This window comes from Daphnia carinata, chromosome 4 (assembly GCF_022539665.2).
Source record: "Daphnia carinata strain CSIRO-1 chromosome 4, CSIRO_AGI_Dcar_HiC_V3, whole genome shotgun sequence".
In the NCBI taxonomy this organism is placed as follows: Eukaryota; Metazoa; Arthropoda; class Branchiopoda; order Diplostraca; family Daphniidae; genus Daphnia; species Daphnia carinata.
In genome coordinates, this window is record NC_081334.1 from 3,022,332 (window position 1) to 3,037,035 (window position 14,704).

Sequence of the window (14,704 nt, forward strand, 5' to 3'; positions counted from 1 at the left end):
TTACATAGCGTAAAGTGAAAGCTGCAACAAAAAAAATTAAGGAAACAATTAATTAATAAATATTTGTATAATAACGTGCCACGTAGTATCTAGATTCCAACCTTTTTTTTTTGTTTTAGCCACGACAACATGGATATGGACGGATAAACGTCAAACATATGCGAAAAGCAGTACGGTAGTCCAAAAGCTCTTAACGGTCAAACCGAGAGTCGAGGAATCAGCTAAAAGAACATGATAAACATTACAGAAACCAGCAACTGAACGACGAGTATGAACCATTGAACCTAAAATGTAGGCAAATCGGATTACAACGAACGGGCGGCCAACCATGTACCGTTCACCCACAAACGTCCAACACTCTTCTGATTGCTGAACTGGCTGCTTGCACATTTGAAATGAGAATCCGATCGCAAAAGAAAAATTATGTCACTAATGTTATTCCCTGTGGAAATTTTTTCACGCAGTTTAATGAATTCCCATTTAGTATTTTTCAAAAGAACCTTTTGAATCATCATTACATTCAACATGTTACGATAAGACCCATAATAATGTAATCAACTAGCTTTCTGTGGAGTTAAAAACTAAACTTAAACCCAACCATAAAGTAAACACGGCTACCAAACAGTTTTCTTGCAAATCACATTGCAGGCTGTTAGCAAGAGATAAATTATTGACATGGAATTATTTACAAATTATCTGTCATTGGTTAAAGTGGATGGTAAACTATTTGCTCTTATAACTTATGCTACTGAATTCCAATGGAAAGATTCATGTTTTACCTCAGGCGTTGCGACAAATCATACCTGTTTTTGGGTGTTCATGCATGTCCCTGTAGCAAACATTCCTGGATCTTTTAGTAAGTGCGATGGACTTCAGATTATTACCGGGGGCTTACGTTGTTCGGAAACCTGAAAACGACTTTGTCAGCGACATTTCTTCACTTGTTTTGGCAGCTGATAATGAAATTTCCTTGAGATGGTTTTCTATGTAACATCTTGCCCAAAAATAAAGGAAATACGTATACATGATGAAGCATGTTATCTAAAGAAGAATAGCAAGTCAGTTAATTATATAGCTTTACCATGAATGAGAACCTGCAACTGGTTACTGATGTTTTTGTTTGTGTTGCTGTGTTTTTGTTCAAACAGAAGCTTTCTTGTTGTCCACATACTGTTGTGTATATGTGATGTTCCATATCGCCATTGTGATTCCAAAAACAGAACTATGAACAAATGGAGCCTGCTGAAGGCGTTTCTGAGCATATAGAACAAAGTTATGAGCATGCAAAAACTTCCATTGCATACCTAAGAGAGCTTAAAAGAACTTCAACTTCTATTTCTTCACTTGACTAACTCTTTCACTATAAGATGACTATTACTTACTATGGAACGAACCTGGAAAAAGTAGCACTATGGGGTTATTAGAGGCGGCAGCAAAACTCCATGTTTGAAGACTAGCAGCCTGGATGAACACAGAAGCTATTGTTCACTATATCACTCAGCTGACAGTAGTCTACTTCTAGTCCTTGCCAAGAAGAATTTGAAATAATGTTTCATTATAAACAAATTTAACTTCCAGTCAATTGTGTTGGACACTTACCAAGAAATGCCTGTCTGATTTAGGATGTCTCACAAACCCTCATATGCCTTAAAACTTAGATCTTGAAAAACTCAGCTGTACTGATCTTCTAGAGGCTGACTGCTGGTGCATTTTTTCACAAAGGCTTCAATATTAACTTTTTTTATTGCATGCAAATCTTGCTGTAATTATTCTGGGGTACCAGAAATCCATCAACACTATGTAACCTAGAAGAGAAAAATTATTAGGAGACAGAGACCAAGATTGCTGCTACGATTACCACGCCAACTACAATGTTTTTCTTTTGAAGATAATAAGTTTTTTAAGCATCTCAAAAGTTACCAAATATCAGTAGCTGGAACTGAAAATTCTAAAATATTACACAATACCTACAAAGCTGAGTTAAAATCTGCATGAAATTTCTGAGCCATGTGCCCCTATGATCTTGTAATGGCTTCCCAACAATCCTAATTCCTGTTAAAACTTGTTTGAACATCTTGAATATCATCTATCTAAATAGTTTTTGAAATATCTTTTATGTGTTCGCTTCTTATCGTACGTTGAAAAATGAGAATATTAAACGATAAAATGGCCAAAACCATGAGGTCAAATAGCAAATACTATGGACGAAAGGGACAGCAACGTGCACGCGGCCAACGAATCCACAATTCAGAGGGTTATCTGTAAAGTAGTAACTTTGGGCCCGTCCAGGGCCGGGGGATAGGTAGATTTTCTTCGGCCGCCAAGTGGCGCTAGTGACAACATTTTTATTTCCTTCTTGGCTACTATAATAAACGGCCAGCAAGCGCGCAATACCTCCTGCGCCTAAAACTAAATTGCCAGAGGGGCCTAATACCCCAAATCGAGCTCGACTTTCCACTGTTTGGTAACAAATATAACAAATGGAAATACGTGGAAAGAGGTTGTGGAAAGTGGAATTCTGGTTGGGTTACTATTGGTTTACGGTACCCATTGCCAATCAGTGGCAAAAATATCTAGTTTAATTTGTCAATTTTAAATAGATACAAAAAGGAACAACAAAAACTTACGGGTATCGAAGAGGGTCACATATCCCGATCATAAGCTGCCTGCATCCATGAACCGTCTTTCAGGCCATGGGGAGTCCTACGAACAACCTACGTTCAATATTCCCCTCTTCTCCACCTTTCAGTTTGTGGGTCGATCTTTAACGTGTAGTGAACAGTACTACAGATCGATTTTTAGCCTGGCAAGGCTTTTTTTTGCCATTTTTAGCCTGGCAAGGCTCTTTTGGTGTGCCATTTAGCCTCTTTATAGTAGGCATGGCTCTTCTTTTTTCTCTTCATTTTTTCTCTCTTCTTTTATTCTTTCTTCTTTTTTTTCTTTCTTCTTTTTTTTCTTTCTTCTTCTTTTCTTTCTTGAAGGCGTAGAATCTTGCGTATCTTGAATGATGAATTGGAGGGAAAGGGAGCGAGGGAAATTGGCGGTGGCGGGACTTGAACCCGGGGCCCTCAGAATGCGAAGCGAAGGTGGTAACCACTGTGCCAGGACCGCACATCCTAAACAAATTTTGCTTTGGGTGTCACCCATTCAAATAGGTAACTTATGAAGCAATGTAGTAGTGTGGTATGGCGCTATGGCTTAGTTTGCGGCTACCATGCTGATTTCACGGGTTCGATTCTTTGTTTATATATTATTTTAATATTTTTTTTTTACGTTTAGCAACGCACTAGTAACTTTTGCCCGTGCAACCTGGGGATAGCGCATTTTAACGCTTCTTTTTCTTAATTTTAGTCGGCCAATCGTTAATTTGAGCCAATGCCTAATTTATTCGTTATTTTGCCGTCTAATTTTAATTCTTTTTTTGCATTAAAACACTCCCTATTTTTGCCCGCAAACCCTCTCACTTTATTTATTTACTAGTAACGTTGGGCCCGTCCAGGGCCGGGGGATAGTTGGCTTAGTGTACTTGGAGTTGCCTTAGGACAATATGTTTGACCAAAACAAGTATACTGAACAAGGATGCATTTGGCTTCGTTTCTTAACTATAAAATTTTATTTTCTGGGTTTAATGTGTACGGTGTTTAAACAGTATCTTTCACCTTGATTGTATTGGTTGTCTCACACCATAGAAATCTAATTTCTACTGACGAACTCGTACAGGAAGAAAAGAAGTCAAAAAGCAGACGTAAATACTCAGAATCATTTTAAATATCAGGACAACAACTGCGGTGGGATAACACAAGACAAGGAAGTTTTTGAAGGGAAGATGGAGACCAGTTTCGTACGAAGGGAAGAGCTCGTCAGGATAACTGCCTCGATTACAAACAAGACATTAAGGCGTATGTGAGAAAATAAGAAGTTGATTTGGATTTTTGATGACCACCTTCCTCTCAGCTACCTGGAGCTAAAAATATCTGCACAGCTACAATAAAAGTTCTCTGAAATTGATCTTTGCCTTTTTTTTTACAGGTAACAAGAGGAATTGACCAAATATTATCATTCGAGGTGTTCGATCTCGGGCTTTTGTCGGATGAATGCTCCTGGTGTTTAATGTTAATGTCTTAACTGTCGTTGTTTGTGGAAGAAGACTTTTCTGATGCAATGGCACCTGCCCCTGTGAGTGAAGCTTCTGATGATTCTGCTGGCCTGGTTGACTGAATGACTTCATATTCATCCATATCAGGTGATGACCCTTTGCTTGCAGCAGCTGCTGAAGCAGCTTCTTCAGCCATAGCCTGTCATATAAATTCAAGTAAATAATGAATTTACACACTTTCTTTTGCTGTTTCCAGGAGACACAATAAACTCTTCAGCCAAAACTGTTCTAAGGATATTGGCATCCAGCAAGCAGCAGTGATTTCACATTCTAACAGGTAAAAAAAAATTTTTTTTTTTTTTGCGAAAACATTGACATATTGAAACGGACACCTGTGTAAAAAGAGTTAGTTCATAGTTAGTTGTGTTTAACAAAGCGGATTAGTAGTTAGGATGGCGTTGAACGACACGATATAACGGACATTATCTATACTATTATTATTTAGATCGCTGATGAATTCCATGCGTTTGAGATTACGCTTTTGAACTCTCTGCCTTACATAAGCCAATTCTGTGACGATGTTCAAAGATCCAGTGGGTACTTGGGATGTTGATTGATGGACTACCCCAGAGGAAACATCAGCCAATAGTTTTTTGATCTCTTCGATTTCCTGTCGAGCTTGCAGGATCTCTTCTTCAGTCATGGGCTGTGTTTCGTCTTCTTCCGGGAAATCTTCACGAATGATAAAGCCGCTAATTGATGGCTCCGATTCTTCGCTATCCACCGCTGTTTGGTTGGGTACATTTTTCTCCTCCTCATCTGTCCTTTGCCTTGATTGTTCCTCTTTGTGTAGGCTCACTTCGATCTGTTCCAGGGCGTGTTCTATTTCATCCACTTCGCGATTTCGCTCGAAATCATTTTCTGCTTTTGCAGCCGAGTCTGATGTAGATATGATTTGATGGTCTGCATCGAGGAGGGCTTTTTCGGTTTCTGAATCCGGCACTTCATCTGTCCTGGCCGATAGCATTTCGGTAACATCATCTGGCTTTTCCGAACTCGTGTTGACATTCTCAGTCAACGTATCACATTCTTCTCGGCGAAGAGACTCGACAACGGAATTTGCTATGGATTCTGTGATGATAGAATCCACCATTTCATCAAGAGCACTTTGTATGGATCGTCCAGATTCAGTAGTCTGCGTTGGGACGTATTCTTCGTCCTTACCAAAGGTAACATCTTTTGATGACACATCTGTTTCGTCTTCAGTACATTTGGTCTCGTCTTGCTGTGTGGGTTCTTCCACCGACGACACGTCATCCACAGTTTTAGAAGATTCTTCCATAGCTACCCTGATTTTTTCAACCATTTGTCCAATGCTAGCGTGTTCGTCGACGGCTGGAATAGCTTCGATGGTCTCTACATAATTAGACACGTCTGGAACGTGAAGTTTGCTTTCCTCTAAAGCTTCTTTTTCTTCGGCTGAAATGATTTGTGACTCCACGGCGTCTATCAACGATTGATCAACTCCTACAGGTAATTCGGTCTCTAGTAAAGTTGAATCTTCTGAACGAACAGTGTCTAATATTTCTGTTGTCTCTTCCGTCAAAGTTTCGGTAGTTTCCGGAACTGGAATTTCCTGGTGACATTCTTTTTCAATTTCGTCAGCAGGGACATCCACCTCACCAACTTCTTCTAGCTGTTCATAAGTTAAAAATTCTGCATCACCGTTATCATCCAGATGATGAAGAGGGGGTGTAGGAGGCCGATACGCCACGGATGGATTATCAATCTGCTCGTCCTCTTCTTCTGTTCTAAATTCGTCATGTCGTGAGTATGAGTCTTCTGGAATCAACTCTTCCTCTGGATCGACTGGTATCAAAAAGACTCTGTCAGTCGGCTCGGAAAATCGAACACGGGGAGCTGCATCAGGTTCCTCGACGGTGTAAAGCGGTTCTTCCTGAATTTCAGGAGATTCTGCATTGAGTTCCATTCCGATCACAGAAAGCGTCATCTTTCCTGACAAGACAACTGGACTCGTTTCGTACTCGTTTTCATCGAGATCCAGCTGCTCTGGAGGAACAATTTCGGCGGAGCATTCAGCCTCGGAGACGACTAGATGGCTGTCGGGTCTGATGGCTGTATCCAGAAATACGGAAATGACCCTGTCCGCGTCGTGGGGTTCGTGTTTAACTACGTGGTGTTTTTCTGTTACTTTAGGCAGCAAACCAGTCGGCATCTTTCCGCAGTCTTCCATGCACGCTGTAACATCCATGCCACAAACGTTTACGGTCATTTTACGTTCCTCTGATCCTTGACGAACATTAGTTGCATTGGCTTCCTGTTGCTTAAGTTTACTGCAAGGAGTAGCAATGGCAATTTCTTCAACTTTAGGTTGGCTTTCCTGTGGCACTGCGTCCGTTGATTGCAAAATAAGTTCTTCTTCAAATTTATTCGGAGTTTCGTCTTTCGGCATATCAGGTATTTCAGCAACAAAATCGGTATCGGCATCCAATCCATCTTCAGTAATATCTTCAATATTTGTTTGTTCATCTTCTGCGATTGTTAGATCTCGGCCACAGTCGATGTCGGATTCTAATATTTCCTCGATTGTTTCACCGTCCATCAAGCTGCTTTCTCCCTCTTCCGAATTGGTAAACTCCTGATTGGTTTCTGTTTCTTCTAACTGCAATTTATCATCTTCTTGTTTACCAGACATTTCCTGATCAAATTCATTTTCAGGTTTTGTGTCTAATTTTTCTTCAGCGAGACAGGCTTCCTGTTTTTCCTCTTCCTGGACAGATTCAACTGTTGACATTTGCAACTCTTCAACAGTTTGCTGAATTTGCTCCCGACTCTCATCTTGTATGTATTCTTGAACAGATTCTGAAATGGATACAGGTGCTTCGTTAACTTTTTCAACCTCTTCAGATTTGCTGTCTTCTGAGGGCTCCTGAACAAGTGTCTGTTCTGATTGAGGAGTTTCCTCGAAAGATTGGGTTTGGCCTACTTCTTCTGTGAAAGATTGTTCGAGGGAAGATTTGATTTCTGGTGTAAATTGCTCCTCAACTGCTTCTTCAATTTGGATAGCCTTTTCATCGTGGGCCACTGTCTCCTGAACAGATTCAACTTCAGATAGTGGCAATTCTTCAATTTTTTCTTTAGTTTCAGGTTGATTTTCCTCTTCAAGACACTCAATTTGAGCTTCAATTTCAGAAATATGTTTCTCATCAACAGCTTCTTCGATATGCACCTGGTTTTCTTGGTCGTGGACCGGCTCTTCAACAAATTCCACCTGGGATTCAGCAACAGTTGTGGGTTCCTCTTGAACAGCACTCTCTTGTACCGAATCCATTAGAGTTTCAGATGTTTTCTCTTCGACAGAAGTCTCCGCTGGTAAATGACATTCTTCTTCAGCAACCTGTTCATCGTCGTTTTCGACTCGGGATTCCGGTTCAGAAACAGTATTTTCTTCGACAATGAGCTTTGTGTACGACTGGCATTCTTCCTCTGCAGTCTGTTCCTCAGCCAATTCAACTGGTAATTCGGCTTCAGATGTAAGCTGCTCTTCAACAGTTTTCCTAGTGGACGATGGGCATTCCTCTGGTATGTCTTCCTGAACCAATTCCGTTGGAGATTCTGCATCAAGTGCCGAATTTTCTTCCATAACCTCAGACTGCAACTGGCAAACCTCACGTGCCTCTTCCTCATCAAAGACGGTTGAAGATTCAATTTCAGATGTCTTCTCTTCGATAGCAATGTCAGTAGACAACTGACCTTGTTCGCCAGCCAACTGTTGGTCAACAATTTCGACTTGGGATTCTAGATCAGTTACAGTCTCCTCCGAAACCATCAGCTCTGTCGGCAATTGGGATTCCGGCTCTTCTATCTGCTGTTCAATCAATTCAACTGTAGACTGCTCTTCGGCTGTTTTTTCAGTCAACAACGGACATTCCTCTTGTGTCTGTTCATGGACTAATTCAACTTGAGATTCAGCTTCACACGTCGACTGTTCTTCGATAGTGTTATCAGACTGCAACTGGTATGCGCCGTCTTGAATCTCTTCTTCATCAAAGGCGACCGGATGTTCATCATCAGATGTTTTTCTTTCAACGACTTTGACTTGGGATTCTGGTTCAGGTGTAGTCTTCTTCTCGACTACCGGCTCTGTCTGTGACTGGCTTTCCGTGTCATCAACCTGTTCAGATTCAATAGTTTCCTCAGTCAGAATAGGATCCTTATGCATTTGTTCGTGAACAACTTCGACGTGGGATTTAGTTTCAGGTGTGGGCATCTCTTCAATGGTGTTCTCATTCATCAATTGGCTGTCCTCTGGCTGGAGTTCTTGGATGCACTCCTTGGTTTCCAGCACTTCTTCAATGGCTTCAGTAGTGAGCAGGCTGTCCTCATCCTCTTTAGAATTAGTAAGCTCCTGAGCAAGTTCTGTTTCTGGTTGTTTCATTTCTTCGACAAAAGATTCTTCTTGTGTGACAGGTGACTCCAGTACAGACTCCACTTGTGATGCATTGGTTTTTTCAACCATATCCTCATCACTTAAAAGCCATCCCTCTTCTTGTGTCTGATCTTCAACAGATGTGACGTTTGCCTCCGATTGTTTGGTTTCTTCGAAATAAGATTGTTTAATCTCTTCTTCTTGCATGATAGGTGTCTCCAGGACAGACTCCCCTTGTGATGCAATGGTTTTTTCAACAGTTTGCTCGTCATTCAACAACCATCCCTCTTCTGATGTCTGATCTTCAACAGATGTGACGTGTGCCTCCGATTGTTTCGTTTCTTCGGGATAAGATTGTTTAATGTCTTCTTCTTGCATAACAGATGATTCCGCTACAGACTCCACGTTTGATACGAACGTTTCTTGAACAGTTTCTTCAACTTGTAACTGGCATCCCTCTTCGTTTGTCTGTTCTTCTACTGACGTGATTTCTGGATCCGATGGTTTCGGTTCTTCGACATAAGATTGGCTGACTTCCTCCTCTTGTACGACAGGTGACTCCGATACAGATTCCGCTTGTGTTACAATTGTTTCTTGTATCTCTTCTTCAACAGCTGTGATTTCAGGTTCTCGTGATTCTTCTTTTATTTCGCTGTCTTTCAAACACCATTCTTCCTCGTTTGGCTGACTAGGTTCAGGTGCAGATTCTACCTCTTGCTTGACAGGATGGTCCTCAACAGATTCGACTTCCTGGGTAGATTTCTCTTCGACTGCATCTTTTTGCACTGACTCTCGAACAGATTCAACTTCGCATTTTAGTACCTCTTCAACCACTTCTTGAATTTCAACTTGTGTTTGTTCTTCCTGTGCTTTAGTTTCTTCCTTGACGCATTCAATTTCAGATATTGGCTTTTCTTCGACTGCTATTTCAGTTTTCTCTTGAACAGTTTCAACTACAGGTGCAGCAGTTGCAGACAGAATGTTCTCTGTCACAACATCTTCTTCCATCTCACTTGGCTGCCTTTCAGATGGTAATCTGCGTACAAACGAGCGGAGGAATGATTCACTCTCAGCGGTTGACGTTCGGCAAAACTCCTCTTCAACTGGATCTTGGATCTCTTGCGAGCTCTGAAGCACAGCAATCTTGACCGGCTCGGGTACCGAGGATTCTTTGCTTTCTTCCACTGGAGTATTCAAACTAACTTGTTCTTCCAATTGGCACGGTCTGCATTCTTGATCGTTTTCATCCGCAAGTTCTTCGTTAGTCTAACCCATAACGCATGACAATGAATGTGTTATCGATCGAAAATAGTAAATGTTTTTAATTCTGCTTGTTCTATCAGATAAGAGTTGGCTACCTTGGAAGCCCTTGAAGTCATCGTTCCTGAAAATGAGTTTTAAAAAAAAAAAACCTATCAATCTTTTAATGCCAACCTTATCAGACAGGTGCGGTGCGAGTAGCTCGGCCACGGCGGTAGTTGAAAGTTTGTCAGTGACGTTACCCATCTGGCGACAGATACGCTCCATGGCTCGTTCAGTCTCCTCCAGTCTGCGGCGCAGTTGATCCACTTCTTCCTCCTCTATTTATTTCCAACCGGGAAATAAACAAACAATTAGTGGTATCAGTTTTCTCATTAACTTTTTGTTTTGTTTGTTAATTGAAAACTCGTGCTTTTGGATAAGTTTTTGTTTTACAGGGAGCCTTAATATATGCACACAGTTTAAACTGATGTGCTACATTCTGTGCGGTTAGTAATGCCAAAAATGCGCTCATATTACTCTGGGCTTTGAGTGCGGCAAATGCCAGGCGGAGTGATCTTTCGTCGGCGTCGTTGAGATCAATGTCATCCGAACCCGTCTCGTTGTCATCGTCGCTGGCAGTCGATCCGCTGGCAAATCCTGGTGGCAGGTACCATTGACCTATGTTTTATAATGTGAACATGCAGCGGGCTCGATGCGTATTAGAAACCAGATCATCATGCGTTATTGATTCAATTCCCTGATGGTGCAAGGGAAATTACAGGTAAAATGTTAATGTTACAAGAAGCACTTACCAATCGGTTTGCCATCCGTGTCCATTTTGGGGCTACGCGGGATGATCACCTCCTCTACAATCTCTTCTACTATCGATTCCTCTTGAGCTGGTTCGCATTTGCTAACGCTTTCTTCGGCAATCACTTCCGTCTTTTGACACACGTGCTCCAAAACCGGTTCCAATTCTTCTGCAGATTATTGAGGTAATAATTGTTGGTTAAATTTTGGGACTGTAATTTTGTTTAACTATACCATCTTTTTTGGCGAAGACTTCTGGGGTTTTGGAGCGACTCCTTCTCTGCTCTTGAAGCAACAATTGTCTTTGCTGTTCCTGCAGAAGGGCATATTCTTTGACGGACATTTCCGACACTGCGCCTGGAACTCCGGAACAATACTCTTCTGCAAAAAGGTATTTGCGATGCTCTGCATCCATATGGAAATCTTTGATGCGAGGAAGGGTTTCTTCTTCAGATGCAGGCTTTTTGAACATGATCTATTATAGTTGTCATTAGATCGGGTTAAATTTGTTCTCGATTTAGCCATTTCATCTTAGCTATGGAATATTCAATTGGGTACAACCTTCATCATTGTGTAGAGGAAGAAAACGACGATGCCAATTGTATAGATCGGCATTAAGATGCCCATGCCACCGGAACCTTGGGAAGGCGAAACGATGTGAGGGGCTCCTCCCATGGGCGGACGCATTCCCGGCATAGGGCCGGGCTGACGGATGCAATTAGAAAGATAGTGTTTTTTAAACAAGACCATGTTTTGTTGTTCTTACACACAAAATAGAACACTTCGCAGACAGGGAAACATGTATACACGTGTTTCATCGTGTGCCTCTTCATTAGGTGCGCTCGTATAAGTCATATTTAGTTAACAACGTCCTGCTTTTATTTTTGAAAAATTGTGGGGCCATAACGACGCAAACAGTGATAGACAGCATAACCTAGAAGAGACCGATGTCAAAGGATCGTCGTGGACCATTTAGAATGGCTTTACAAACCACAGGGGAAAGCAAATATTCACGGCCACCGAAAAAAGAGGAAAGGTCGACGTCAGCACAGCAGAAAAACCATCAGACGGCCGACTAATTTTAGCCCGAAAACCCGTACGCTCATTCCCCGACAGCTCTCTGACTCTTTTTTCTTTTCCTCTCTCGCAACTTCTCATGCATCGCCAGTGCGGAAGAACTATTTATTCACTCGGTTCTATATATAATAAACAGCTGTCGCGAGGGCCCAACAGCCGGAAAGTTCTCCATTCCGATGGTTGTGCCCCAATCTTGGGGAATAATTCGTCACTTCATTCATTGAAACAAGTATGTTTGAAATGGCGCTAATCCGTAGCGATTTTGTTTAGATGTTTAAACGACGATTGCTTTTTAGACATCGATTCAGAGACATAACAAAAGTGAAACCTCTGAACAGCTGTAGACTGGAAAATCTAAAAAATGGCTTTTCTTTTGTTTTTGTTTTTTGGAAACTAGTCAACAGTCGTTGGAACCAAAACCGTCAAGACGCCCCATTTTGTTCCTGGTGATGATGTCAAAGCAATAATAAAAAAAGAAAATGGGAGAACAAGTCTTTTCCGGAGACGACGAGTCATCGCGGTCAACAGCCACACGCGCCGGTGAGAAAAAAACAAAACAAAACGAAATGTTGAGTGTCTATTTACAAATAATACCTTGGCCTGTTTTTCTATGGTGCGGGTGGGCGGTATGACGCGGCCTTTTTCGCGGAGGGCCGGATGCATGACGTCCGGATGCAAATGCGGAGGTCGCTCCGGTCGCATGTGTCCTGGTAACGAGAACGGAACAAATTCAATTAGATTATTCTTTTTTGATGGATCTTCCACAACGAATGACATCCCTTATCAGTTAGTCGGATGAAGAACAGTTAACGGGTATTAACGTGTTAGTAATGATGAGCCATTTTAATGCCTGATTTATTTTTTTCGGTAGATATCAGATGATGTTGGCTAAGGATTGTTGAATTTCGGATGAAAATGGGTGAGTATTTTAAATATTAAAAAATATCAATTTTTGATGGAGAAGGGAGGGAGGTGGTGGAGGATGGAGTTAAGGAGGGACCTTGGAGGGCTTACGTGGGTAGAAAACATCAGAAGGTCTGTGGTAGCTCTTCTTGGCCCTGACTAGGTTCTCGTCGATGCCGAAGTTGATTTCCAGACAGCGGGTGAGGTTCTGGGCGCGGACGCGGCCGTGGAACTTGCTGCTGAGTCGACGATCGACCACGGCGCCGTCCACGTCCGATTTGACCACATCTTCCAGGTCGATGCCACACTTGTCCATCAGTTCGTGGTGGCAGAGGGCGAGCGTCCTGTCCGGCGGTATCTGGTCACGCCTGTGCAACACCTGGCTGCACAGCTCGGTCAGGAAAGCCGCCGAATTGGCGTCGCTCTCAAACACCACGCCGCAGCATAGAGCACCTGCTCGATGATGACAACATCACACTACAGATTTTTTGTTTCCCGTGTTTGTTTGTTTTTTTTACCTCATTTTCGTCCCAACTCTACAGGTTGGAGTACCTCAGTAAAAATCAATATTCGATTCTAAAATTAGCAGCCTATAAGTCTACTTGACTTCTGGAGCCTTCGTCTTGTTCCAGTAGACCGAAAAACACTTTGAAAATTCTGAATCCGATCGGTGGTGGTCTATCCGGTATCTGGCAACCGTCCTACATTTCTTGAGCACAATCTAATTTGAGGTTTTTTCTCCAGACTAGTGTTATCCACGTTCCGCAAATCTCACCCAAAAATCACGACAATATCTAGCCGTACAGCAGACAGCGGTAATGCACTAAGTATTTCGCTAAATTATTTCATTTCCAGAGCCAGAGCCAAACTGGATTTCAATTGTAAAAAAAAAACGAGGTCACCATTTCTTATTCAGAAGATAATGCCCGGTGACTAGAGGGCGTTTTTGGCACCTGGAACATTGGCGTCAAAGATGACCTCGATTGCCTTTCTTGATTCGTAAAGCTATTGATCGTGACTGGGCGATGACACGATCCGAAGAAACTTTATTCTGAAACCCCTACGAGCCATGACATGTAATTATGAGTCGTATGGCTTCGCTGGAGAATCTCTTTTTGGGGGCCTGGAAAATCTATACATCGTCAAAATGTCGAGCGTTTGCTGGCGTAAGGACTTCAAAATATTCAGAAACCAAAATAAGTGGAGAGGGGCAGTGCTGGCGGGGTGGAAACTGATGTAACGACTGACGGCTGCACAAGGCAAAGATAGATGAATGAGGCTAGACCTCGTTCCACCACATGGATTTAGACATAACTTTCGAGCATTCTACAAGTCTCGTCGATTATTGTTCAACTTGCATCACGTGACTTCATCCACGAAAATATCAATCTCAATAAAAACTCTTGTGTAAGAAGATGTGCTAAAGATTTATACAGACCTGCTGGCTCTTTGATCGGCTGCTGTGGTATCGTCGTCGGTGCCACCGAAGCCTGGAACATGGGGTAAAAGATCTTCGGCCAAAGGACAGCGAAACAGCCGATCACAATGGCCAAAACCACTAGTGTTTTGCCTTTAGAGAACTCCGACGCCATGTTTGAGACTCTGTCACTCTCTCCCTTACGGAAGCTGCTGAGAGCGGTTAGCGAAGAGGGGACAGAATACTGATACTACGAGCAGAGCGTTTGTGCTTGGTGGAGATTTTTTCGGCGTCACCCTCCTCTGTATCCAGCAGTTGTGGCATCGATCAACGCGACTGATCCTCAAAGAGCACTGCGCACGACTATATCCAGGCTGGGGACGCGCTCCATCTCAGTTTACCCCTGTAGCGTGGACGGACGCATCCGCGTCGACGCAGAACTCGTTCGCTCCGCTTTCGTCTGGAGTATATAAATATCACGTCCCCCATTCTACGACTATTCCTCCTGCTCCTGCTTTTCTGTGGCCTCCAACAAGATTTTTTTTCATTCGAAATGATTATATTTATCGGTACCGTGTAAAGACCAATAGTTTTGAAACCAATCAATATTCGAGTAGCTATTGATTTGTTTCTTGCTTTCTTCTGCTTAGAGATACAACTAGATTTGTGAAAGAGTGCTATTGATTGTGTGTAAATTCTTTTGCATTGT

At 42.2% G+C, this 14,704-nt stretch overlaps 1 protein-coding gene and 2 long non-coding RNA genes across 13 annotated transcripts; 1 reads left to right on the forward strand and 2 right to left on the reverse strand.

The window, feature by feature from the left end:
• Nucleotides 1-555: 555 nt before the first annotated feature.
• Nucleotides 556-1,794, reverse strand: LOC130695483 (uncharacterized). The gene is made up of 4 exons (XR_009002404.2): nucleotides 1,600-1,794; nucleotides 1,395-1,524; nucleotides 1,082-1,254; nucleotides 556-994 (listed from the first exon to the last, which is right to left on the reverse strand). It is a non-coding gene; the product is annotated as an uncharacterized LOC130695483 (long non-coding RNA).
• Nucleotides 1,795-3,653: 1,859 nt separating this feature from the next.
• LOC130695011 (titin-like) lies at nucleotides 3,654-14,170 on the reverse strand. Its single transcript, XM_057518126.1, has 10 exons — nucleotides 14,017-14,170; nucleotides 12,690-13,031; nucleotides 12,270-12,382; nucleotides 11,160-11,303; nucleotides 10,833-11,073; nucleotides 10,601-10,768; nucleotides 10,326-10,466; nucleotides 9,981-10,126; nucleotides 4,656-9,812; nucleotides 3,654-4,295 (listed from the first exon to the last, which is right to left on the reverse strand). Exons 1-10 carry the CDS (start codon nucleotides 14,168-14,170, stop codon nucleotides 4,122-4,124), a joined length of 6,780 nt encoding a protein of 2,259 aa, XP_057374109.1. The 3' UTR covers nucleotides 3,654-4,121.
• LOC130695012 (uncharacterized) lies at nucleotides 7,267-12,695 on the forward strand. 11 transcript variants are annotated; one of them, XR_009420927.1, is made up of 14 exons: nucleotides 7,267-7,407; nucleotides 7,478-8,517; nucleotides 8,588-8,688; nucleotides 8,759-8,859; nucleotides 8,930-9,100; nucleotides 9,161-9,172; nucleotides 9,239-9,300; nucleotides 9,494-9,703; nucleotides 9,895-10,165; nucleotides 10,230-10,455; nucleotides 10,559-10,783; nucleotides 10,850-10,989; nucleotides 12,073-12,488; nucleotides 12,547-12,695. It is a non-coding gene; the product is annotated as an uncharacterized LOC130695012 (long non-coding RNA). The 11 variants fall into 11 exon arrangements; XR_009420922.1 differs by having other exon boundaries at nucleotides 9,239-9,703; XR_009420928.1 differs by lacking the exon at nucleotides 9,161-9,172.
• Nucleotides 14,171-14,704: the final 534 nt, after the last annotated feature.

What these genes read in the sequence shown, in the direction of transcription:
- LOC130695011 (XM_057518126.1), bottom strand. Translation starts at nt 14,170, where the DNA reads ATGGCGTCGGAGTTCTCTAAAGGCAAAACACTAGTGGTTTTGGCCATT. An exon ending in GCCGATCAAAGAGCCAGCAG is followed by an intron (nt 13,032 to 14,016) that starts GTCTGTATAAAT and finishes ATCATCGAGCAG; the next exon opens with GTGCTCTATGCTGCGGCGTG. An exon ending in CACGGATGGCAAACCGATTG is followed by an intron (nt 10,467 to 10,600) that starts GTAAGTGCTTCT and finishes TATAAAACATAG; the next exon opens with GTCAATGGTACCTGCCACCA.